Here is a 24,093-nt window from a genome sequence, read left to right on the forward strand (position 1 = left end):
GTGTCACCTACATACTCTCACTTATACACACTCTCACTGGCATACACATTGTCAGTTACACACTCTAACACCACTCAGTGTCACTTGCACACTCTCCCTAACACATACTCACTAACAGTGTCACTTGCACACTCTCCTTAACACACACACAGAATCACTTGCACACTCTCCCTAACACATACTCACTAACAGTGTCACTTGCACATTCTAACTAACACACACACAGTCACTTGCACACTTTCCTTAACACACAGTCACTTGCACACTCTCCTTAACACACACACACAGTCACTTGCACACTTTCCTTAATACACAGTCACTTGCACACTCTCCTTAACACACACACACAGTCACTTGCACACTCTCCTTAACACACACACAGTCACTTGCACACTCTCCTTAACACACACACAGTCAATTGCACTCTCTCTTTAACACACACACACACACACACAGTAACTTGCACACTCTCCTTAGCACACACACACAGTCACTTGCACACTCTCCTTAACACACACACAGTCACTTGCACACTCTCCTTAACACACACACAAACACAGTCACTTGCACACTCTCCTTAACACGCGCACACACACAGTCACTTGCACACTCTCCTTAACACACACACACACACAGTAACTTGCACACTCTCCTTAGCACACACACACAGTCACTTGCACACTCTCCTTAACACACACACAGTCACTTGCACACTCTCCTTAACACACACACAGTCACTTGCACACTCTCCTTAACACGCGCACACACACAGTCACTTGCACACTCTCCTTAACACGCGCACACACACACAGAGTAACTTGCACACTCTCCTTAGCACACACAGTCACTTGCACACTCTCCCTAACACACACACAGTCACTTGCACACACTAACACACAATGTCACTTACACACTCATTAACACACATACTGTCACTCAAACACAAACTTTACATAAAGTCACACTTTATTTACACAGACAAACAAACCAATTTACACACTCCCCCATTTACAAACATGCACACAATAAGAAATCCACCTTAACCATGCCATACCTGGGTACTGTGAAGAGAAGAGGTCCAGGCTGCAGGATCCAGGATGTTGCTCTTTCTCCTGGGGGAGCAGGAGAGCCGTGCACTGTGAGCACAGCCTGCTTCCTGCTCACTTCACCGTGCTTCCGGTATTCACAGGCTCCCCCTGCCTCCAGGAAGCACAGTGCTCTGCTCGGGGGATGGGGTTACAGCAAATCCCACTGCCCGAAAAGGTAATCGGCTGCAGAGGGAGCCCAGCAGGTGAGTGGCTGCGCTGGGGGGTGGCTAAGGAGCCGCTCACCCAGCACAGCATTCCCAGACAGCTACAGCAGGGCAGCCCACCGGGAAACCTCTCGGTTTCCGCCCCCTAGAGGCCGGCGCCCCAGGCGCATGCCTTATTCGCCTTAATGGTAGCGCCGGCCCTGAGTGCAGCTGGTGCGACCACACCAAGGCCCAATACAGTTCGTGGCCTCTTTGGAGAAAGCAGAGAGGGCTGCTAGTTTCTCTGCACTGACTGTGCTGCTGATTGCAGAGCCCTCGAAGCCGCACCAGACCTCACACAGAAACTGCTCACCGATATAACCTTGCAAGGATGGGCAAATGGTAGATCGCCAGCTGGCAAAGCATTGTGGGAGTTGAGGATCGGATTTTTGGCCAACCTTGCGTTAGAGATGGGGGTTAAAAAAAAAAATCCTTGCACCAGGCCTCTTTCTACATTAGTTATGCCACTGCTAAATAGGTAGAAAATGATTACAAGGTAAGGCCAGCTGGAGTCAGAGTCAGATCTCTTCAGTCTGGGTGCAGCAGTCAACAACAGCACCACAGTAAAATAATAGCCATCAGCTACTGCACCCAACTGAAGAGATGAGAAAGCTAGATTGTATACATACCATACCATGGTTATCTATTAACGTGAGAGATGAGAAAGCTAGATTGTATACATACCATACCATGGTTATCTATTAACGTGAGAATTCTAACGGAAATCAAAGTGTATTTAAAATTTAAGTTCAAAATAGCTGAACTTGAAAAAAGTCTGCCATGCTCTGGACTTAAATTTGAAATTTACTTTGGTGTCTCACTTTAGCGAAGAACCGTGATTGAATCCTGACTCAAGAAATAATAAAATCCAAAATTCTAAAATAGCTAAATGAGAGAATTATCCAAACCTATGAGCGTTACTGGGATTTCCTGCCAATCATGGGATGGCATGGGGGAGAAAGACACACCTATAAAGTGACTGTGGGGAGGCACAAAAAGGGTCTGGGGGAGAAAAAAAACACAAAAAGGGGCTGGGGAAGAGACACACAGAGGAGCTGGGGGGAGGAGACCCACAAATGTTCTGGGAGGATGTGAGAGACACAAGGGTTGGAGAAAAAAGAGGAAGAGACACACAAAGTTGGCAATAAGTAGTTGGTAAATTCTGGTGAATTCCTTTCTAGCCACAGAATGGAGGGAGGGTTACAAAAAGAATTAAACACAGAAGTTGCATGAATATATATATATATACACATATACATACACAAAAAAATGTTTAGGTGCGCAAACAATTTTAAAAAAGTGTCAGTGCAGGAAAAGTGACCGAGTATATGGATCTCCCAGAGATATACACATTGAAACCTATTTGTGAAAAAAAAGTTATTATAAAAACCATACTGCGAAAGAACACAAAATCTTATGTGGCAAAACAGAATTGTATACTTCCACTCTCTTTGTGAAGTAGGTCTCAATTATCTAAAATATATAAACCTAAAAACAGACCTCTGGGAGATCCATATACTCGGTCACTTTTTGTGCACTGACACTTTTTAAAAATTGTTTGCACACCTACAATTTTTTTTTTTTACTTTGGGGATTTACTATATCAGAGTTCCTTGTAGGTTGCTGCATATATATTGATGTTTATGGTTTGCTTATAGTGGTATCACTTATCTTTATAATTACTGGCGCCATTCTAATTTATTTGTTTATATAAATACACACAAACACAGACATATATCCTGTAGAAAAGGGTGCACTCTCAGGTCTTAGTAAAGTGTTACTACGTTACTATGTTATGTTACTATGTTAGTAAATTATCCAACTACACACAGTCAACATTTTTCAAGGTCACTTATACCAAATAAATTGTAGCAATAAATGAATAAATCACTGGCTTAGTGTTTCTCAATCTCTAACCAACCCCTAAATTTAGACCCAGGATAGGCAAACCATCCTTCAATACTACTGATGTTAGCTCAGGGGAATCCGCATATGATGCAGAGTTGAAAAAAAAGATTGTGGAGCAACAAAATTCCCTTCTTCTTTAGAGGTGAGCAAACACTCAAACGATGCAGAGTGTGTGTTTGCATAGTGAATGCAGAATGTATGTTTGTGTAATTGATGTGGTTGGTAGACATGTGCAATTCGTTTCGGTCCGAATGTGAATTCGGACGAATTTCAGGCAATTCGGACGTTCGGGTACTTCCGAATGTCCGAATAGATGAATTGTCGAATTGCTGAATGGTTGAAGTCCCGAAATTCCGAAATTACCGAATTTCCGAAGTGTCGAAGTTCCGAAGTTGCCGAAGTGTTGAAGTGTCGAGTGCCGAAGCACAGTATTGCCTAAGAACTAATATACTTACGCATTGGAAGAATGAAGGATGTTACACTGTATACAATTTTAAATAAAAAGTATACAAACATAGCAAGGATTCAGCTGTAAGCATTTGCAACACTTACAACAATCAAGTAACATACATTCATATAAGATGTAAGTTACTTAGCCAGTCAGTGTAATGACAGGAATGAATAAGTAGATAACCCACGGTATTAGGGAGATATCAACTAAAAGGTTGAAAGACCTTAATTGGTCTTTCAGCCAAATTTACTAATACTAAGTAAAGATTACTTAGTATTAGTAAATTATGCCTATACTCGCTATACTGCGAGTAGGGACATTTCTATTAACCCCTTAAGGACACATGACGTGTGTGACATGTCGTGATTCCCTTTTATTCCAGAAGTTTGGTCCTTAAGGGGTTAAACAGAGAGCAGCCTATGGCTGCTCACTTTAAAAAAAAAAAAAAGGTCCCCCCCTCCCGAGCCCCCACCCGTTCTGCGCGAGTGGGGGCTTCTAACCTGAAGGGGGGACCTATTGCCCCCGGTCCCCACCCCTGAATGGTGGGTGGGGGCCCTTCAGTAAAATAAGGGGGGTCCCCCACCCCTCCCCCTGGTCCCCACCCCTGGTTACTTAATCCACCAATCAGAGAGTTATGAGTCAAATTACAATCAGAATGCTCTGACAGGTAAATTAAGAGACTGACAGGTAAGTCTCTACATTTACCTGTCACAGCACTCTGATTGGTTGGCTTAAAATCTACCAATCAGAGTGCTCTGTGTCATTTTACACAGCGTGGGAAAGTTCTTTGGAATTTTCCCACGCTGTGTAAAATGACACAAATTAGAACAAAAATCCCAAAGAAAGTATATACAATTTGACATACCCCTCCAGGAGAAAAAAATAAACAAATTGTTTTTATTTTAAAGTATCAATCGTCCATCTCAATTAGCATTTATTGCATTACAAAGGGGATTATAAAGGAGCACTTCTAAAAATACACACTGGAAAAAAAATTAAATATATACTGTTTATTGATAAATTAATGTCTCAAGATTAGGGTTAGTTTGTTTACTAGTATGGAGGTATAAGCAACCTATGCATGTCTCCTAGAAGAACTCTACTGTGGGAGATACCCCGTAGTGTTCCCCATAGTCACTCACTGTTATAGAATCTGCAGTCTCTGTGATATAAGGAGGGCAATTCTGTTATTTTGTTACCTCGACTACCTTAACATATACCCTAGAAGCATACTTATCTTGCCTCGTGTACAGAAACAATGCCTTGCAATATGTGTTAAATATGTCATCACTAGTGATGTCGCGAACATAAAATTTTCCGTTCGCGAATGGCGAACGCGAACTTCCACAAATGTTCGCGAACGGGCGAACCCGGTGAGAAATTGTTTGGAAAAACGTGCTTTAAAACATCAGGTATGATGTTGTATCGATCAGGTAGTGTAAGGGTTATGCCCGCTTCACAGTGACAGACCAAACTCCCCGTTTAACGCACCGCAAACAACCGCAAACAGTCCATTTGCACAACCGCAAACTCCCCATTTGCACAAGGTTGGATACCAAGCTAGCCATGTCCCGTTCCTTGTCCTCACTGATGTCATTGAAGGTCTCTTCCTCCACCCAGCCACATACAACACCAAGGGTCCCCGAAAGGTGACAACAAGCCCCCTGTATTTTTTTTTTAAATGTACACTACTGTTACACCAGATATGAGTTGCACTGGTGTGACACTGTGCCCTGGCAGGCCCTGAAACGCACACGTGTGAAGGAAACTGACTGCTATTATTTCACAGTCAAATTTCTAGTTCTTTTTTTTTAATGTACACTACTGTTACACCAGATATGAGTTGCACTGGTGTGACACTGTGCCCTGGCAGGCCCTGAAACGCACACGTGTGAAGGAAACTGACTGCTATTATTTCACAGTAAAATTTCTATTTTTTTTTTTTTTTTAAATGTACACTACTGTTACACCAGATATGAGTTGCACTGGTGTGACACTGTGCCCTGGCAGGCCCTGAAACGCACACGTGTGAAGGAAACTGACTGCTATTATTTCACAGTGAAATTTCTTGTTCTTTTTTTTTTAATGTACACTACTGTTACACCAGATATGAGTTGCACTGGTGTGACACTGTGCCCTGGCAGGCCCTGAAACGCACACGTGTGAAGGAAACTGACTGCCATTATTTCACAGTAAAATTTATATATATATTTTTTTTTAATGTACACTACTGTTACACCAGATATGAGTTGCACTGGTGTGACACTGTGCCCTGGCAGGCCCTGAAACGCACACGTGTGAAGGAAACTGACTGCTATTATTTCACAGTCAAATTTCTAGTTCTTTTTTTTTTTTTTTATGTACACTACTGTTACACCAGATATGAGTTGCACTGGTGTGACACTGTGCCCTGGCAGGCCCTGAAACGCACACGTGTGAAGGAAACTGACTGCTATTATTTCACAGTAAAATTTCTAGTTTTTTTTTTTTTAATGTACACTACTGTTACACCAGATATGAGTTGCACTGGTGTGACACTGTGCCTTGGCAGGCCCTGAAACGCACACGTGTGAAGGAAACTGACTGCTATTATATTACAGTCAAAAAGGTTTTTTGTTTTTTTTAATGCAAGCTATTGTGCCCCCAAAACGTTCGTGTGTGGGGGTGCTGGAATGACGTGGGCCAATGGGAGTCTGAATCAACTTTTGGCTCCCACTGCCCCTTTAAGAGCGAGCTCGTGACTCGAGCCGTGCTCCTAGTGCCAGGCGGTCCACGTGACCGCGGCTAAGTCAGAAGAGGAGATCAAGCCGCATGCGGCTCGTGTGGAGGCAGGAGTGATCCAGCCATGCGCGGCTCAAGCTTAGGAGCCAGGTCTGTCCCAGGATAAGGTAAATACAGCCACAACCACTTATCCCAATCACACACCTTTCCTAACGTCCTATCCCATTAAAAGCATATTACCGCGTATTTAATAAAACAGATAGACCCCCTACTTCATCCAGGTTACCGATCGATGGTTCGATATTCTGAGCCCTCTCTGATTTACTGTACACGACTATTCGATATTCCCACAAATTTTATATAGCATTTTATGTTTGTTTGAGACCACCTTAAAAATATTGGATATCGCTAAAAATCATGATCACTATATACTTTCTCTACAAACCTCTAAAACGAACCAAACTACTCATCCGCTATACAACTTTATCCCACCTAGAACTAGTGCCCAGTTAAAATACTTGACTCTTACTTACCCACACTCAGTCATGCCACACACATTTCACCACTAATCTCACTGAATCCCTCTGACTACGGCTAAATTCATCTTCTACATCAGAACACTACTCCTAAGATTGGGTTGTATCCATGTGTCGGGTCTTTCATTTAGAATAGAGGCAGCTTTGGTCTCCTTCAACACTGACACTCCAGTGCATATTGTTAAAAGATTGGGCAGATGGAAATCCTCAGTCTACAACCGATATATTCCTCATCCCGAGAAAGAAATGAGGACAGCTTTTAAAAGTTTGGCTTTGTAAATTTGATGCAATAAGTGTGTTTTTCTTTAATACCTTTTCACCTATGGGGTGGGGCTATGGGGGGATAATGTATAATAAACACAGGTTACTGGCTATGGGGAGGATAATGTATAATAACCTGTGTTTATTATACATTATCCTCCCCATAGCCAGTAACCTGTGTTTATTATAAATTATCCCCCATAGCCAGTAACCTGTGTTTACGCTATGTTCGCCAGGAACTATTCGCCAGCGAACTGTTCGGGACATCACTAGTCATCACTGTACCACTAAAGCATTGCTCATTGATGCTCTTTGCTCACTATTATAATGAATCCCACTTGGTTTTGTACTGATATTCTTTAGATTTAAGAGGCAGTGTGTGGCACAATATTTCTTTTAAATCGCTGTGAGTTTATCGCAATTTTACACAAAGAAAAATCTAATTTTCAGTAAATAATTCTCACATTTGGGAGTGAATTAATAGGTTTGTCAGAGCAGAACCAACATCTAGCACACAAAAAAAAGCTCAGTATAATCTCACAAATGGAAAAGTGTCCTGAACTAACTAGCAACATGTCATAAGTGACTAACCTTGTCTCAAGGCTTTTATTAACAGGTCTCAATGCTCCATGGAGGGGGTGTTCTCATGTATTGTAAATCATGGAACCACAACACTTACAATATGTACCATTCTAACCAGAGATAAATGGGGTACATCTCATGTAATTGTTCATTTACTATACAGCTGCTCCAGTGGCGCAATCGGTTAGCGCGCGGTACTTATATGACAGTATTTGATGAGCAATGCCGAGGTTGTGAGTTCGAGCCTCACCTGGAGCACGTTTTTTTTCTGTCTGACATGGACCACAAAAAAAAAAAAAAATTAAAGCACGTTAATTACCTACCACCTATTCTGTTCCTGGTTTGTCAAAATAGTTATATATATATTATCTCTGAAAAGAAAAAAAAAATTGCCTCTTACAAACACTGGACAAAATTTTTGTTTCTGCCCGGTTTCGAACCGGGGACCTTTCGCGTGTTAGGCGAACGTGATAACCACTACACTACAGAAACTGCCATGGAGGGAAGGGCTGAGGATGAGGTATTGGTAGGAAATATGACCAGGTCATGGTTTGGCTACAAGCATAGTGTCATTATACTATACTAGGTTTTATTACATAAGTGTTTAAACTCGGACTCCACAAAGATGGCGACTGTGATCAGGCTGTTTCACTTATCCCTGTTGTTTTTAATGTGTGACGAGTACACTGCTTCCCAATTCCAAGTGCGCGGTATCTATGGAGACTATAGAGTGCCGACGCCCGAGCGGCACTCACACCAACCCTCCTGCGAGTCTCCTCCGGCGGCGGCCATCAAGCTGGAGCCCAAATAACACCTGGTCGCTCAGAATGGCTCCGGAATAATGGCTTCCGCCGTCGGGTTTGACAGGAGGCTGTTGCGTGCGCCGCTGTGAGGGTGTTTAGCACTCGGTGATGGCGGAGATGTCGGCCCCTGTGCGTTACGAGGACAGCTGTGGAGCCGCAGAGCTGGGGATCGGTATCTCCGTGTCGGCCTCCATGTCATGGCTGCCGGACAATGTGCTGCTCGAGGTGCTGAGCTTCCTGTCAGTGCGGGACCTGATCCGCAGCGGCCGGTCAGTAGTGATGGTGTTTAATATTGGTTGGGGGAGCAGGGGGTAGGCTTGTGGATTTAACGCTTTGAACTCCAGGGAATCTGCATAATGGCAGGTAAAGGGTTAACAGACCCGAGGGAACATAACGTTTGAGGAAATTTGGGTGGACGCAGGAGGAGGCATCTGGAATATGGCAATCTAGAGACTGCAGGTAAAGCAGCACTGTCATCCCCATGAAAAATGGGTATTTAATAAAGGTAAAATTCTACGAGATACTCAATATGACTGTGTTAGAAATTCACCGAAATTCCAACCCAGCCCAGACATATACAGAGACAAAGTAGGGACTACACTGTATTTCTTCTCCGCCTGACGTTCCTTGTCACAATGCGGAGCCCGAGTGCCAATCGCCGCAGCCGCCATCAGTGACGGCTGCGGGGAATTATTATTATTGGTATTATTATTATTGGTATTTGTATAGCACCAGCATATTCCGTAGCGCTTTACAATATTATACTGTGTCTATGGATAGACCTCCGTACTGTATTCTAGCGCACGTGCAAGAAGCGAGCGCCGAGAAGGAGCACGGCGAAACAAGACGGCGGCGCCCGCGAGGGACATGTTGAATGAAGTAAACTCACCTTTACCTGCCCAACTCAGCCACTGGACACCCAGCGGTGATGTCACCATTGGGAAACTTTGTGAATTTGGCCATGTCCCCAAACGTTGACAGTGCTGCTTTAATAACTGTACTGTGATCAGCTGCAAAGCCAGGAAATAATCACTGACCTATACCCTCAGTAACACCTGGGAGGTCAGTCGCACTATTTCTAACTTCTCTCCTTTATGCATATGGTCTGTATCAATTTTATATATAGTAGAAAGAAAATCAGTCATCAAACCGAGGCTTTTTATGCAAGAGTCCTCCGTGAATAATATACATCTTTCTGTAGTAGATCAATTCTTCATAAAGTAGGGTATAGTACGGAAGCGTACAGTAACCCTATGTGTCTGGGATAACACAGAGGAAACACTGCAGTATCACTTGGGACTAAGTAGGTTGGCATTTCACAAAGGCAGCATTGGGAAAATAATTGCTCATCAAAGGACACTTGTGGACACTTGAATTCAATATTGTAAAGTGCTGCAGAATAGGTTGATGCTTTATAAATGCCAAATAGTAATAATAAAATGATGATACAGTGGAGGATATGACAGGCAAGTTTCTTCCCAGCAGTGTGCAAAATCTATACACGGTATTATTGTAGGGGGCTCATGGGATAATTTGCATTGTTTCTCATGTGCTGTTCCCTTAGTGTGGATATTATATGGATGCTACAGTGTGCTGTAGTGGTTATGCTGCTCCGTCATTGTGACCCCTAATTGTAAGTAGTCAGACTGTTTTTAGAACGGTTTGACTATTTACCTGAGGTCTGCGGGCGCCACACCACACCGCCTGTATATCTGATGGAGATCCAGAAAATGAGTGAGAATTTGTATTCCTGGTAATCATAGAAACATAGAAACATAGAAACATAGAATGTGACGGCAGATAAGAACCATTCGGCCCATCTAGTCTGCCCAGTTTTCTAAATACTTTCATTAGTCCCTGGCCTTATCTTATAGTTAGGATAGCCTTATGCCTATCCCACGCATGCTTAAACTCCTTTACTGTGTTAACCTCTACCACTTCAGCTGGAAGGCTATTCCATGCATCCACAACCCTCTCAGTAAAGTAATACTTCCTGATATTATTTTTAAACCTTTGTCCCTCTAATTTAAGACTATGTCCTCTTGTTGTGGTAGTTTTTCTTCTTTTAAATATAGTCTCCTCCTTTACTGTGTTGATTCCCTTTATGTATTTAAATGTTTCTATCATATCCCCCCTGTCTCGTCTTTCCTCCAAGCTATACATGTTAAGATCCTTTAACCTTTCCTGGTAAGTTTTATCCTGCAATCCATGAACCAGTTTAGTAGCCCTTCTTTGAACTCTCTCTAAGGTATCAATATCCTTCTGAAGATAGGGTCTCCTGTACTGTGTACAGTACTCCAAGTGAGGTCTCATGGTGTTTAAAAGATCACCTCACACCCCCAGAAAATGCTGAATAACTGCACATGCTCTCAACGCTGTGAATCACAGATTAGTGGAAAACAGGAAAGTTGTCTGTTATCACATTAATTATGGATAACACCAGCGGTTCCCTAGAACTGCTAATTGTACTTTTTTTTTTTGCTTTATTTTTTTTATGTAATATTACTGTACGTGCTGTGATCTTTACATGGATGAGAAGACGAGGAGAGAGACCAGTAGCAGCTGTTTTTTTTTAACCCCCTTCATACTTTTTGGGGGAATCACGTCTCTAGATTGAGCTATCTCCGTTTGAAAATCATAAATGAATTTACTGATATTTGTGAAATTGAAGACTAGAAGTGGTAAATGATGTAAGTGCCAAAAAAACTCAAACACCGTTTTCCACATTTAAGTGTCAAATGAGCAATGCTTTATAATGTGGTAAACGTAAATAAGTGCCCGTTAGTCCTCTAAGTAGTTCAAAAGAATGTGTGTAAAATCGTAAACGTTGTAAGTGCCAGATATGTGCAAAAAAAGTTTATTGCGATTTGCAAACATTTTCGCTTTTAGCACTTGTACGTTTACCACTTTTAGTCCTCAATTCAGCTTCAGCCACAATGGTAGGCAATCAGACATATTATTTGTTGACTTTAATTTCCTTCTTTGTCTGTTTTCATTAGGCTGTCTGAGAATTACAGGACAAACTCCAGAAAAGCTACAGCATACATCTTGTTGTAGACTTTATTTACTATGATACCCAGCCATCCATCATACTAACTGGCTTTCATCATGGAAAACAGAGCCCAGAAGAGCTACTGTAACACATCTCCACATTGCAACTGAAATGAAAAATATTCACCCCTGCACATACTCATTGCATGTACTTTTAGTAGGCAAATGCAAGTGTGCATTTTCAATATTTGGTTCTGGATTTCAGCCATCTCGTAGTATCTGGACAAGCTGAAATCTGGTGGTGAACACTTGAGTCCATTCTGAAGTTGCATAACAAAAATGGAGCCCTGTAATTACCCAGAAGGGTGGGGACAGCAAGGGATGAGAACCACATGGGGAGTTTAAAGGAGTGTCAGGGTAGCCACTTTGAACTGGTCTGGAAGTGTCCCTGAAATAATTGGACAACTCCTTGCTGGGAAAACAATAAGACAGGAAAAGGGGAGGGGAAAAGGCACATACAACCTGGACAATCAACAAATTCAATCCAATATACAGGACAAAATCATATGGGGAAACATAGGCACTCCTAACATAACAATATAAAAAAGACAAAAGGTCTCGGGGCTAGGGGATTCTGTTGTAAAACAACAAGCGCCCCTCACCCACAGGGACAACAGCCCCTTTTAGGGCCTCTAGAACCAGTCCCATAGTCTGTGGGCAGGAGGCTAGCCTTTACACCTCTCCAAAAGGCTGTGGCATGGGATCTTCCGTCACACTCTTCTATGTCAAAAATAAACATCCACTGATCTTAATAATATTGCCTAAAATATAATTCAAGTTTTAGTAAACAATCATTAATTCTTAATGATAATTATATGTTATCTGTTGTATAGGGTCTGCAAGCGGTGGAAAAGACTAGTGATGGACAAGACCCTTTGGAGATATGTTGATCTAACACCTTACAAGGTATTTTTGTGGTTTTTTTTTTTTTTTTTGAGGTGACTTACAGACATCAAAACACTTGTCCATTTTTTTAGTTTAAAGTACACCTGTCACTTCTCCGTCAATTGCAACATAAGACATTGAAAATATTCTATAACTTGTGTTTTTCATGAGATGCTCTGTTTTCGTTTAAATTTATATTAAAACAATTTTGCAAATTACATCACAATCCAGTTCAGACAAGATAAAACCAGGGCAAACATTGCAAATGAGAAGGAAAAATTCAAACATTTTTCTATTTCTCCTCTTTTGTATATGCTGATAGACAAGGACAGAGTTTATCGCATTGATTAACATGGAGCTAAGAGTACACTTGTCGCACTCACTGTGTTGAATGGCTACCCAATTAAAGTTTTAGACACAGTAACCGCTAGGAGGCTCACGGCTTTCTCGGTGAGGCTTGATCACTGCGTGCGGTAGTAGTGCAGACTTTCTTCGGGCCTGTGTGGAGGAAAAATAAGAATCTCACTTTGAGAGACTGATTTTCATAAAGCGAGAGGATATCCTATCAGAGATGAAATAAAGGCAAGCAATGAAGCGTTCTAAGAGAGCGGTGGAGAGATCAGGAGAGGAGAGATATATCTGGGTGTCATCGACATACAGATGGTAGGGGAATCCAAAGGAATTAATAAGTTTGTCAAGAGGGACAGAGTAAAGAGAAAACAAAAGAAGGCAAAGAACAGAACCTTTGGGGGACTCCATCTGACACAGGAACGAGGGTAGGGGGTGTCATTAGAAAAAGAGACACGGAATGTTCGGAGAGATTGGGCGAGAACCACGCCAGTTCACAGAGACCAAGTGATTGAAGGGTTTGAAAAAGGACATGATCATCCAGAAATGCTACCTTTTAATAAGGGTTTGGCTGCTAGCTCTGTGTCCTTAGTGCCAACTTATGAATGTTGTTTGGGCACAGACTCTGCATAAGGCTTTTATACAAAGCATAAAAAGAATGGTTCGGTTGACTCCTAAACGCTCCTTTAAGCAGCACTGTCACCGCCTGGGGACTTTGCATTATTTGCAAAGACACCCAATGATGACATTGCCACTGGGGGGTCTGGTGGTGGATGAGGCAGGTAAAGGTGAGTTCTACTTACCTGAACCTGCCCACTCCACGCTCCAACACAAGCACCCATCTTCCTCTGGCTTTGAAGCACCAGGAGCAGACATCATTGCTGTACGCTCATTCATGTGCATGAATACAGCATTGAGGTCTATGGAGGATCCCGGGAGCATTGTATATCTGTTAAAGCTATGTACTTTGCAATTTGAACAGTCACAGAGAGCATTTTTGAGATGTCCAAGAGTTGCACACGATATCAGGATTTGTGAAGAGGTACACTAGATCTTTGTTATTCATTTTCCATGAACATAGATTAGGGGGATTCCCTGCTTTGGTGCGTTTGTCTACATTCGGGTAAATTTCCCGAACATAAAAAAAACACACCAGAGCAGGGAATCCATCTTATCTATGTTCGGGGAAATTTCCCCGAACATAGACCTGCACTGGTGCGCATCCTCATTTACTGACCAATTTGTTTTACGACCGAGTAGTAAGAACGGAACCTAGTCGGTAAGTGAGGAGTGCCTGTACATCCATACCTCCCAACAATGGAAGTATGAATCCTGGGTTAGGATTTGCTGGGCTAGAAGGTATAAACCAGGGGTAGGCAACCTTTGGCACTCCAGATGTTGACTTCATCTCCCCTTAGATTAATTAGGTAATTTCATTTTCCATGGCACTCCTAGCAATATGTCCTGAACGGTTTAAAGGGACACTCCAGACTTAAAATTATACCCTTCTTTTTCATATAAGAGAGTCCGTTTAAATGTCAAAAACTATATATTTTTTATTTTTTTGACAATCTTTATTTGCATTTTCATAATAAATCTTTGCCGTTCGGTGTACAATTTACGACATTCAAGTAACACTTTGTCATATTGCAAGACATGGAATCAGTCATATTCAATAGTATATCGTATGGCATAGACAGATGACGGTATTTGCAGTAGTTTGGCATAATCATCTATTGGGAGGCCCTTATACATCTCCAAACTCCAATCCTGTTTTCTTAACAATTATTTTGTCTCCATTATAGGAATAGAATTCTAACTGCTTACAGTGGTGTTGTATAGGGTAGTACTGGGTCGTTCGATTAGAAACTTACGCCATCAGTGTACATTGTTTTCCTTTCAGTACATGACATCATCATAATGGGAGTATGTTCGGATTGGAATAAGCATTTGGGCCTCGGAAAGCATAGGTACTTTGCCTTAACCGTGTCCTTATTGTTCGAGACAATGCAGATCTTCTGTTTGTCTAGAGGAAAAAACACACAAAAAACAACCTAATTTTTATTGTTGCTATCCTGCAGCTCTTGCAATATTTTAATCCAACTTCCTTAAAACCTTTGAGGGGGTAAGAATCTTTCAGCCAATCTGAGATCATTGGTGCAGTCCTATGGTGACCATACAACCTGCACAACTTATTTTCAAATTAATGATCAAGGTAAGGTAACTTACCTTACTTAATATGAATGCTGTAGGGTTGCAGAAACATATTCAATTATTCAGCAAAAGTTAGCAGATTTTAGCTGCAAATAAATGATTAAGTTTCCAAAATCAAAATGGATTACCAAAGGCAGTATTATTTCCCAGGTACATGTACAGTACTCCTGATTATACCTTTGCATTGACACCTAGGGAGCAAGATGTCAGCATTATGATAGTTTTGTTTGATGCTATATGTTTGGCAGGAGATTCCAAAAGATAAATAGCTTTAGCCTTACAAATCCATGATTATTTGCCATTGTAAAGACCAGCATGCCATCATGGGATTTGTTGTATAAGACCTGGGGATCTACCTTTTTGCGGAACACAGAGTTACAGAAGAAAAATCTAAAGCAAATCAATGTTTGGTGTGACGAGCCTGTGTCACGGGTGGCGGTACGGAAACCGGGGACCCCTGAGTGCCTGATGAGAAGTTGGGAGTCTTCAGCCTGGAAGTGGATTATCAGGGCCTGGTGCAGGGTAACCACACGCCCCCTGTTGTTGAGCACCAGCATTTGTGCGGCCACATACCAGGTCCCTGATACAGCTACTGCGGATCCCAAGAGCTAGGAGATATGCAGACTTCCCAGGAGCTGGATGGGGAGGCTCTGCAGCAGGACCCAGGAGATTGGATATAAGCAGACCTCCCAGGAGCTGAATAGGGAGGCTCTGCAGCAGGAACCAATAGCTTGGATATAAGCAGACCTCCCAGGAGCTGAATAGGGAGGCTCTGCAGCAGGAACCAATAGCTTGGGGAAAAAGCAGACCTCCCAGGAGCTGAATAGGGAGACTCTGCAGCAGGAATGCTTCCAGTACAGAAAACAAGGCAAGACTAGAAGAGGCACCAAACATGAAAACAAGACAAAACCAATAGAACCCAGAACCAGAGAAGGACAGGAAGCCAAACCCAGAACAAGTACACAATACATAAGGGAAACCTTAACATAACATGGGCAAGACAGGACTGTACATGGACTGGGAATACAAAATAAAACAAGACAAGATATAATAGGCAAAACAAGAGGTGATAAAACGAAGTACTATAATGTAAAACTATGGCGATTTAGTTACATTATATGATCATACATTGCATAAGCCTGCTAACTACATCAAAGTAGCCCATATTCGGCAGAACCTACACTAACTGCCTAATGTCTGCTAAATGAACAAAAATAATAAAGCACATACCTGCAAGAAAGGGCAGAGGACTTGAAACCACTGCTGCAGATCCAGACTGAAACAAAAGGATTAAAGGGACACTCCAGGCACCCAGACCACTTCTGCTCATTGGAGTGGTCTGGGTGCCAACTCCCACTACTCCTAACCCTGTAAGTGTAATTATTGAAGTTTTTTTTATAAACTGCAATAATTACCTTGCAGGGTTAACTCCACCTCTAATGGCTGTCTACTAGACAGCCACTAGAGGTCTCTTCCTGGTCCATAGCACAGGAAACCTGTGCTAGAGCGTCGCTGGACGTCCTCACGCTGTGTGAGGACCTCCAGCGTCGCTCAAATCCCCATAGGAAAGCATTGAAATTCGTTTTCAATGCTTTCCTATGGGGAGACCTAATGCATTAGGTCTCCTCGGCCGGTGGGCGGGATCAGTCTCGCCCGCTGGCCGACGGAGCCAGTAGGAGGAGCGGCGCGGAGGAGGAGACAGCGACGAGGGACATCGCCGCTGCCTCAGGTAAGTGACTGAAAGGGTTTTCACCCCTTCAGTAACTGGGGATTGGGGGGTGGGAGGGAGAGGGACCCTCCAGTGCCAGGAAAACAGATCGTTTTCCTGGCACTGGAGTTTCCCTTTAATGGGAAATGAACGGGTGTGGCAACACAAAAAAAACATTTAAAGGAATCCAAGAGACTGGGAATTCCAGGAACGGAATACAGAAATGAACCCAGAAAACTCAGCATAAAGAAAACCAGACACAGAATAGAAAACCAGAAAACCCCAAGAAAAACTAGACAAGAATTGTAAAGAGTACTGGATACCAAAAGCCAAGGCCAGACATCTCCGCAGAACATGGCATGATGTGACAGCCTGGTTTGCTCTCAAAAACAGCATCATTTCTCACTACACTTCCACAGTTTTGTAAGGAACGTGGCACATAGGTTTTTCCAAACATCTTAGTTAGCTAACAAGCGTTTGTCTGTTTTTGTTTTTTCTGTTTACTCACCTATGTTAATTGATTAAAAAAAAAATTATATATATATATATATACTGCTAACATTTCTATTTGTCCTTTTAAGTCACTATTATAAGCTCTGTACTTTGCACCTGGCAGTTAGCATAGAGAAAGCATACTGAAACAGAAAGTAAAAAAAAAAAAATCTCCTTCATTTGCAATGCTTGCCTTTGTCTGAACTAGGTTATGGTGGTGTTATGATGTTATTTTCAATGTTTTCGTTAATGGCGTAGATTCAATAAAAATCTAAGTGTTAAAAATATGGGGTGACCCAACACGCAGAATATTAACCCTCCGATAGGTAGAAGGACAATGACCTAAACCGGACCTTAGAATGGCTGGACTGAAGGTAAAATAAGAGTATAGTCAAAACAGGCCAAAGTCAAAGGGAACCAGAAAACTGCAAATACGAAAAATCAGAACCAAGTCATAGAAACATAGAATGTGACGGCAGATAAGAACCATTCGGCCCCTCTAGTCTGCCCAATTTTCTAAATACTTTCATTAGTCTCTGGCCTTATCTTGTAGTTAGGATAGCCTTATGCCTATCCCACGCATGCTTAAACTCCTTTACTGTGTTAACCTCTACCACTTCAGCTGGAAGGCTATTCCATGCATCCACTACCCACTCAGTAAAGTAATACTTCCTGATATTATTTTTAAACCTTTGTCCCTCTAATTTAAGACTATATCCTCTTGTTGTGGTAGTTTTTCTTCTTTTAAATATAGTCTCCTCCTTTACTGTGTTGATTCCCTTTATGTATTTAAATGTTTCTATCATATCCCCCCTGTCTCGTCTTTCCTCCAAGCTATACATGTTAAGATCCTTTAACCTTTCCTGGTAAGTTTTATCCTGCAATCCATGAACCAATTTAGTAGCCCTTTTCTGAACTCTCTCTAAGGTATCAATATCCTACTGAAGATACGGTCTCCAGTACTGTGTACAGTACTCCAAGTGAGGTCTCACCAGTGTTCTGTACAATGGCATTAGCACTTCCCTCTTTCTACTGCTAATACCTCTCCCTATACAACCAAGCATTCTGCTAGCATTTCCTGCTGCTCTATTACATTGTCTGCCTACCTTTAAGTCATCAGAAATAATCACCCCTAAATCCCTTTCCTCAGATGTTGAGGTTAGGACTCTATCAAATATTCTGTACTCTGCCCTTGGGTTTTTACGTCCAAGATGCATTATCTTGCACTTATCCACATTAAATGTCAGTTGCCACAACTCTGACCATTTTTCTAGTTTACCTAAATCATTAGCCATTTGGCTTATCCCTCCTGGAACATCAACCCTGTTACATATCTTAGTATCATCAGCAAAAAGACATACCTTACCATCAAGACCTTCTGCAATATCACTAATAAAAATATTAAAGAGAATGGGTCCAAGTACAGATCCCTCTGGTGACAAGCCCAAGCTTCGAATATACTCCATTGACTACAACCCTCTGTTGCCTGTCACTCAGCCACTGCCTCACCCATTCAACAATATTGGAATCCAAACTTAAAGATTGCAGTTTATTGATAAGCCTTCTATGTGCAACAGCCTTCCTGAAATCTAGGTAAGCAATTTCTACTGCACCACCCTGATCTATAAATTTAGTTACCCAATCAAAAAAATCTAAGATTAGTTTGGCATGATCTCCCTGAAGTAAACCCATATTGTCTCTGATCTTGAAATCCATGTGTTTTTAGATGTTCAACAATCCTATCCTTTAACATGGTTTCCATCACTTTCCCCACTACTGAAGTAAGTAAGTAAGTCAAGGGAACCAGAAATCAGAATAGTCAAGGAAGAAGCCGAGTCAAAACCATATAAACACTAAACCAGATACAAACGCACTCTTGGGACACTAGCAAGCTAGGAACCACAACAGGGCACTGAAACATTGATTAAGGGAGCTTTTATATGTTTGGGGACGTGATTAATGTAGTCATGCCCCCAAAATGTAAATTGTAAATCCCGCCCATAGTACTACCCTTAGTCAGACGTCGGCATGCGTGCGCCGCGACTGGGACACTCAGATCGTCTAGGAAGGCTGAAGGAGGCGGTCCACTCGATCGAAGGAACAGCCGATCGGTGGACCGCCAAGGTAAGTATAGGATTCCTTACACTAAGTTTCCCTTTGTAATAGTAGTAGTCACACGTTTGTTGGTGACGAGAGCTTTCTAAAGATTTATTTAGTTTCCTAAAAAAGTAATGAAACTGTCACAGGATGCAGATGGTTTGAAAGTTTGTTTTCTCCTAATATATTGCACTTTTTTTTTTTTTTGACAGATGAATCAACAGGTGCACCAATTCTCATATCCTCTTTATGATAACTGTCACCTGAAACTGATTCAATACTGTTCAGTATACGGACTTTTATTAATTACCATCTAACCATTTTTGTATGTACAAATGCGTTAAACGGTTATCTACGACTTAACTCCACTTTTGGATTTAGCTTTTGGCACTGTAACATTATATACTGTGCAGTTATGTTCACAAACTGCAGCCTACCAAGGAATTCATAAGATGAGGTGCTTTAATCACCAAAGCTTTTCAGCCACTGTGCTGTGTGTTCATTTCCTCCTAATGTAACATGTTCTCTTCAAATGCACCCATTAATATTATTATATTTATAATATTATAGCAAAGGTCAGATATGGATATATCCTGATACCCTATATGTATACATAACACCATTACACCTGAATAAAAGATTTTAAAAATGTTAATAAAATAATACACAGCAAGTGCAACAAAAAAAAAAATCACTTAAAATAGATTCCATTATTGGTCCTTAAAATCCCCAATATGTCTACATTTTGATAAATGTTATAGGACAAATATTTCAAGGAGTGAATTATGGTTTTAATGCAATAATGTTCCCTTCAGTGGTCTTTGCATATTTTGAAAGTTAACATACCGCTTGGGGTGCAGAGGCCTACGGTTGCAAAGGAAGATGAATATGAATGCTGCCATATTCTATTTTTTTTCCCAGCTCCTGCCACTTCATCCACCTGGATCCTCATCAGTGCTGTACTTGCACATTTGAGAGAGTACAACACTGATGTCTATAGAGAGACTCCCAATAGACACCAAAGAGAGTGCTGCAGTTATCCCCACAATTTAATCCTTCACACTTAGTGAAACAGTGGGTAGAGGTAGACAATTCATATGAGAAGTATGTGTATACCTATGTATATATAGGTGAATAGCAGATCGTATGTTTGTGAAAGAGTGGCTAACAAGGTGTGTGAGACTATAGCGAATTATATTTTGCCTTTTTTTTTTTATTCTTTTTTTTTTTTTTAACCTAGCTTTTAACTTTCAATCAAGCCATGCAGTAAACTGTTCTAAAAAAACTGCTGATTAGGTACTAGATTTCGGGAATTGTACATGTCATAAATGACCTTTCTGTGGAAACGAGAGACAGAAAACTAAAAATTCTTTAATGTGTACTTGGAAGAATTTCCTGTAGTTCTAAAAAAAAAACCAACAACTTCCTTATTATGGGAAACATCAGCAGTAATGCTAGCGTAGCTCTATGTTGTAACAGGATACAATAGAAAAACATCTGTTGGGTTTTAGTCATTTCATTTACAATTACGGAAAAAAAGAAACGGAAACCCAGTTTACAACTAAACTAAGTGTTCTAATAACTTACTATCAATCTAAAATACACTGCTGAAAATTACATAAACAGTAGACCATATAGAAATGACATAGATTGTGTTAAAATATAGTGCTAAATACAATGTTTAAATAACTTTTCTACTGTTTCTCTATATGTGTTGTTGCATTTCATTCCCTTCTTTTCTCATACTAAAGACCTGAAAGACTTTTAAAGGGTAACTGTCACTACTCTGAAATTTACACCTTTTAATAAAACATTTAAAATCACCTAAAACTTGTGTTAAAGGAACACTATGGGATCATGAGCAAACATATATTACTGACCCTATAGAGTTTAATCAACCATAATCGTGGCTTGCCCCCCGTTCGCCACTTAGAAAAAGTGAAAACTCACCTTATTTCCCGCCCCGCACAGTTCCGCCTACACTTGCCCCACCCCCGATCTGCCTCCTTGGTGACATCATCAGAATTTAAGATTTTTAGCCAATCCAATGCTTACTCGTGGGGATTGGCATCACAGTAATTCTATGTCTTTAGAAAAAAAGAGTGAAAATAAAGCAAAGTTGCGTGTATCAATAAAGCATTAGGTCACGGCCTTGTTTTTGTCATGGCCATGCATGAACAGCTATGTTCAGAGTATTAGTCAACCCCAAGTTTTTGGGAGATATACAGTAAGCAATATAAGGAGTCAGAGTCTCCACAGTCAGTCCTGATTCAGACAAGGCAAAGCCAGGGCAAACACTGCAAATGAGGATAAGAAATAGAAACATTTTGTTTTATTAATCCTGTTCTCTGTATGAGACCTATCCAACAGAAGACATATCCTGCTAGGTAAAAAACTCAGAATTTTACATATAGTTATCAACTATTTCTGAATATTGTTTGGGTATGGATATATTTTCTGACTTGATTATCTATAAAATCTTATGTCATTTTGCATGGAAAAGGTGCATGTGTATGGCTCAACGACCTTGTTATATATTATTTACATATACTTCATATAATACAAAATCAATTTGCCTATAAAAGTTGATGAAAGGGCTATTAAATTAAAATGAGGTTCGAGCAGGGCAGTCTTTCCACACGGGCACGCTGGACACTTGCCTGGGTGGCACACAAGCATGGGGGCCCCAGCACTATGTTCATGTGCTCAGGCAGACAGGGGAGATCCTTTGATCTTCCCTGCCAGCCCACAGAGTGCCGACCCTGCTCACTTCCTTCACCAGCCAAAAGGCCGTTTGTTGGTGAGAGGGAGTGTGGGAGATATGACCCAGGGCTGGAGAGGGAGGACCTGGGAGGCAGTTCCTCCGCGTACGTGCGTGTATTTCACAGTCTGCGTGCATGTATTTAGCAGTCTGCGTGCATGTATTTAGCAGTCTGCGTGCATGTATTTAGCAGTCTGCGTGCATGTATTTAGCAGTCTGCGTGCGTGTATTTCACAGTCTGCGTGCATGTATTTAGCAGTCTGCGTGCATGTATTTAGCAGTCTGCGTGCATGTATTTAGCAGTCTGCGTGCATGTATTTAGCAGTCTGCGTGCATGTATTTAGCAGTCTGTGTGTATGTACTTAGCAGTCTGTGTATTCAGCAGCCTGTGTTTGTAAACAGCAGACTTTCTGCATTCTGTGTGTGTATCAGCAGCCCGCGTGCTTGTAGTGTATAAATGTATTGCATTTGTTGGAGGTACCAATAAATATAAGCTTCATTTTTTTGTTGATTTAAAAATTTTCCTGTGAGTGGTTGTGTTGGCAGGGCCCCAATACACTGCTTTGCCCGGGGCCCATGATGTTTTTAAGATGGCACTGGGTTCGAGGTGAGAGTTGTCCTGTAATGCTACCTCTGTTTGAAATGCAATTCGAAGACAAAACATTAGGGTCTAGTTTGATGTTACTTAGCTTTACAGTCACTATTGCAGACTGGTAAGTTTGGTTTAAAAAAAATAAATAAAAATTAATTCTTTCTTTATACTGCTATTAGTTTGTACATACTCATATTTTAAGTTGTAACATGCTAAGTGGTGGCATCATATGCCTAATTTGGACAAAATTAGTATTAGTCATCTGGAACTCCTTTAAGAGGGGTTAAACTTCATAGAGAAACGCTGCATATAGAGACATCAGGAAACATTAGGAATTCGAATTGGTGAAGTGGTCATGGTGCTTTGAATAACCATTTAACCTTTTGTATTCTAAACAGAAGGAGAATATTTTGTTTCTTCACAATTGCGTTGCTTGGCAGGACATTGGTGTGAATAATGTTCTACTTGATCAAATCTGGATCAGTCTGCCTTATACTTTATTGTATTTTTGCTTACTATGCATCCGTGTACCTTTTATATAGCATTAATGTTTATTTTTCTTTATTTTACAGTTGAATTCAAAGATATTATGGCACCTTGTGAGGCATTGTATTGGAACCAACTTGCAAACTCTTAAGGTCAAAGGCCTCTTGAATTCAGTGAGTAAGCAGGAATTCCTAACGCCAGCTGTCCTTCAGGTGATAGAGAAACGTTATTCCAACCTGGAAAACCTTCATCTGGAGGAAACCAACCTCCGATCCCTAAGCTATGAATGTTTTCCTTCCAGCTTAAAAACATTGGAGCTCTACCAGTGTGAAATCCCATTGACCTGGTTCAGGACATCACAATCAAAGAATAAAAGTCTACCAAACTTGGAGAATCTCATTCTCAGAAATGTTTCGTCTTTCTCTGACCACCTCTTTCAGACCATATGCAAATTATCTTCTCTGAAGACCCTCTGTCTTTCTGGTACCTACAGAGTAACTGACATTGGAATTCAGAATGCGGTACCTTACCTGAAAGGACTACAACATTTAAAATTACATGATTGCAACATTACGAACATCACCTTGCACTTAATTGGATGCCATTTGAAGCATCTTCGATCCTTGGCCCTCAGAAACTTTGGTTCCCTGACAGATGCTGGACTTTCCTGTCTTTCTGATGTTAAAACACTAGAAAAATTATGGCTTAATTGCTGTTTTCGTCTCTCCTCAAACTGTATTATCTCTGTTTGTGGTAACTTGCCATTCCTGAGCTATCTCAACTTGAATGGGATTTTATTTGAGGGCCAAGGTTTAGAAGAGATTAGAAAAAGTTTGCCAAATTGTAGAATTACAAACTCTGTCTCTGATGTGGATACAATGTTCAAATTGTAATAAAACGGGGGGG

The 24,093-nt window shown here is 41.2% G+C and overlaps 1 protein-coding gene and 2 non-coding genes across 4 annotated transcripts; 2 read left to right on the forward strand and 1 right to left on the reverse strand.

The window, feature by feature from the left end:
- The first annotated feature begins 7,915 nt into the window (after positions 1-7,915).
- TRNAI-UAU (transfer RNA isoleucine (anticodon UAU)) lies at positions 7,916-8,008 on the forward strand. Its single transcript is given in 2 exon segments — positions 7,916-7,953; positions 7,973-8,008. It is a non-coding gene; the product is annotated as a tRNA-Ile (tRNA).
- A 161-nt stretch (positions 8,009-8,169) lies between these two features.
- Positions 8,170-8,242, reverse strand: TRNAV-AAC (transfer RNA valine (anticodon AAC)). Its single transcript has one exon. It is a non-coding gene; the product is annotated as a tRNA-Val (tRNA).
- Positions 8,243-8,636: 394 nt separating this feature from the next.
- FBXL12 (F-box and leucine rich repeat protein 12) lies at positions 8,637-24,093 on the forward strand. Of its 2 annotated transcripts, XM_063449183.1 has the most exons (3): positions 8,637-8,822; positions 12,438-12,510; positions 23,274-24,093. In XM_063449183.1, the coding sequence occupies exons 1-3, from the start codon at positions 8,662-8,664 to the stop codon at positions 24,078-24,080; spliced, it is 1,041 nt and encodes a 346-aa protein (XP_063305253.1). In that variant the 5' UTR covers positions 8,637-8,661; the 3' UTR covers positions 24,081-24,093. The 2 variants fall into 2 exon arrangements, with proteins under 2 accessions (XP_063305253.1, XP_063305254.1); XM_063449184.1 differs by lacking the exon at positions 12,438-12,510 and having other exon boundaries at positions 8,670-8,822.

This window comes from Pelobates fuscus, chromosome 3, assembly GCF_036172605.1.
Source record: "Pelobates fuscus isolate aPelFus1 chromosome 3, aPelFus1.pri, whole genome shotgun sequence".
In the NCBI taxonomy this organism is placed as follows: domain Eukaryota; kingdom Metazoa; phylum Chordata; class Amphibia; order Anura; family Pelobatidae; genus Pelobates; species Pelobates fuscus.

What these genes read in the sequence shown, in the direction of transcription:
- FBXL12 (XM_063449183.1), top strand. Translation starts at nt 8,662, where the DNA reads ATGGCGGAGATGTCGGCCCCTGTGCGTTACGAGGACAGCTGTGGAGCC. An exon ending in GACCTGATCCGCAGCGGCCG is followed by an intron (nt 8,823 to 12,437) that starts GTCAGTAGTGAT and finishes TCTGTTGTATAG; the next exon opens with GGTCTGCAAGCGGTGGAAAA. An exon ending in TTGATCTAACACCTTACAAG is followed by an intron (nt 12,511 to 23,273) that starts GTATTTTTGTGG and finishes TTTATTTTACAG; the next exon opens with TTGAATTCAAAGATATTATG.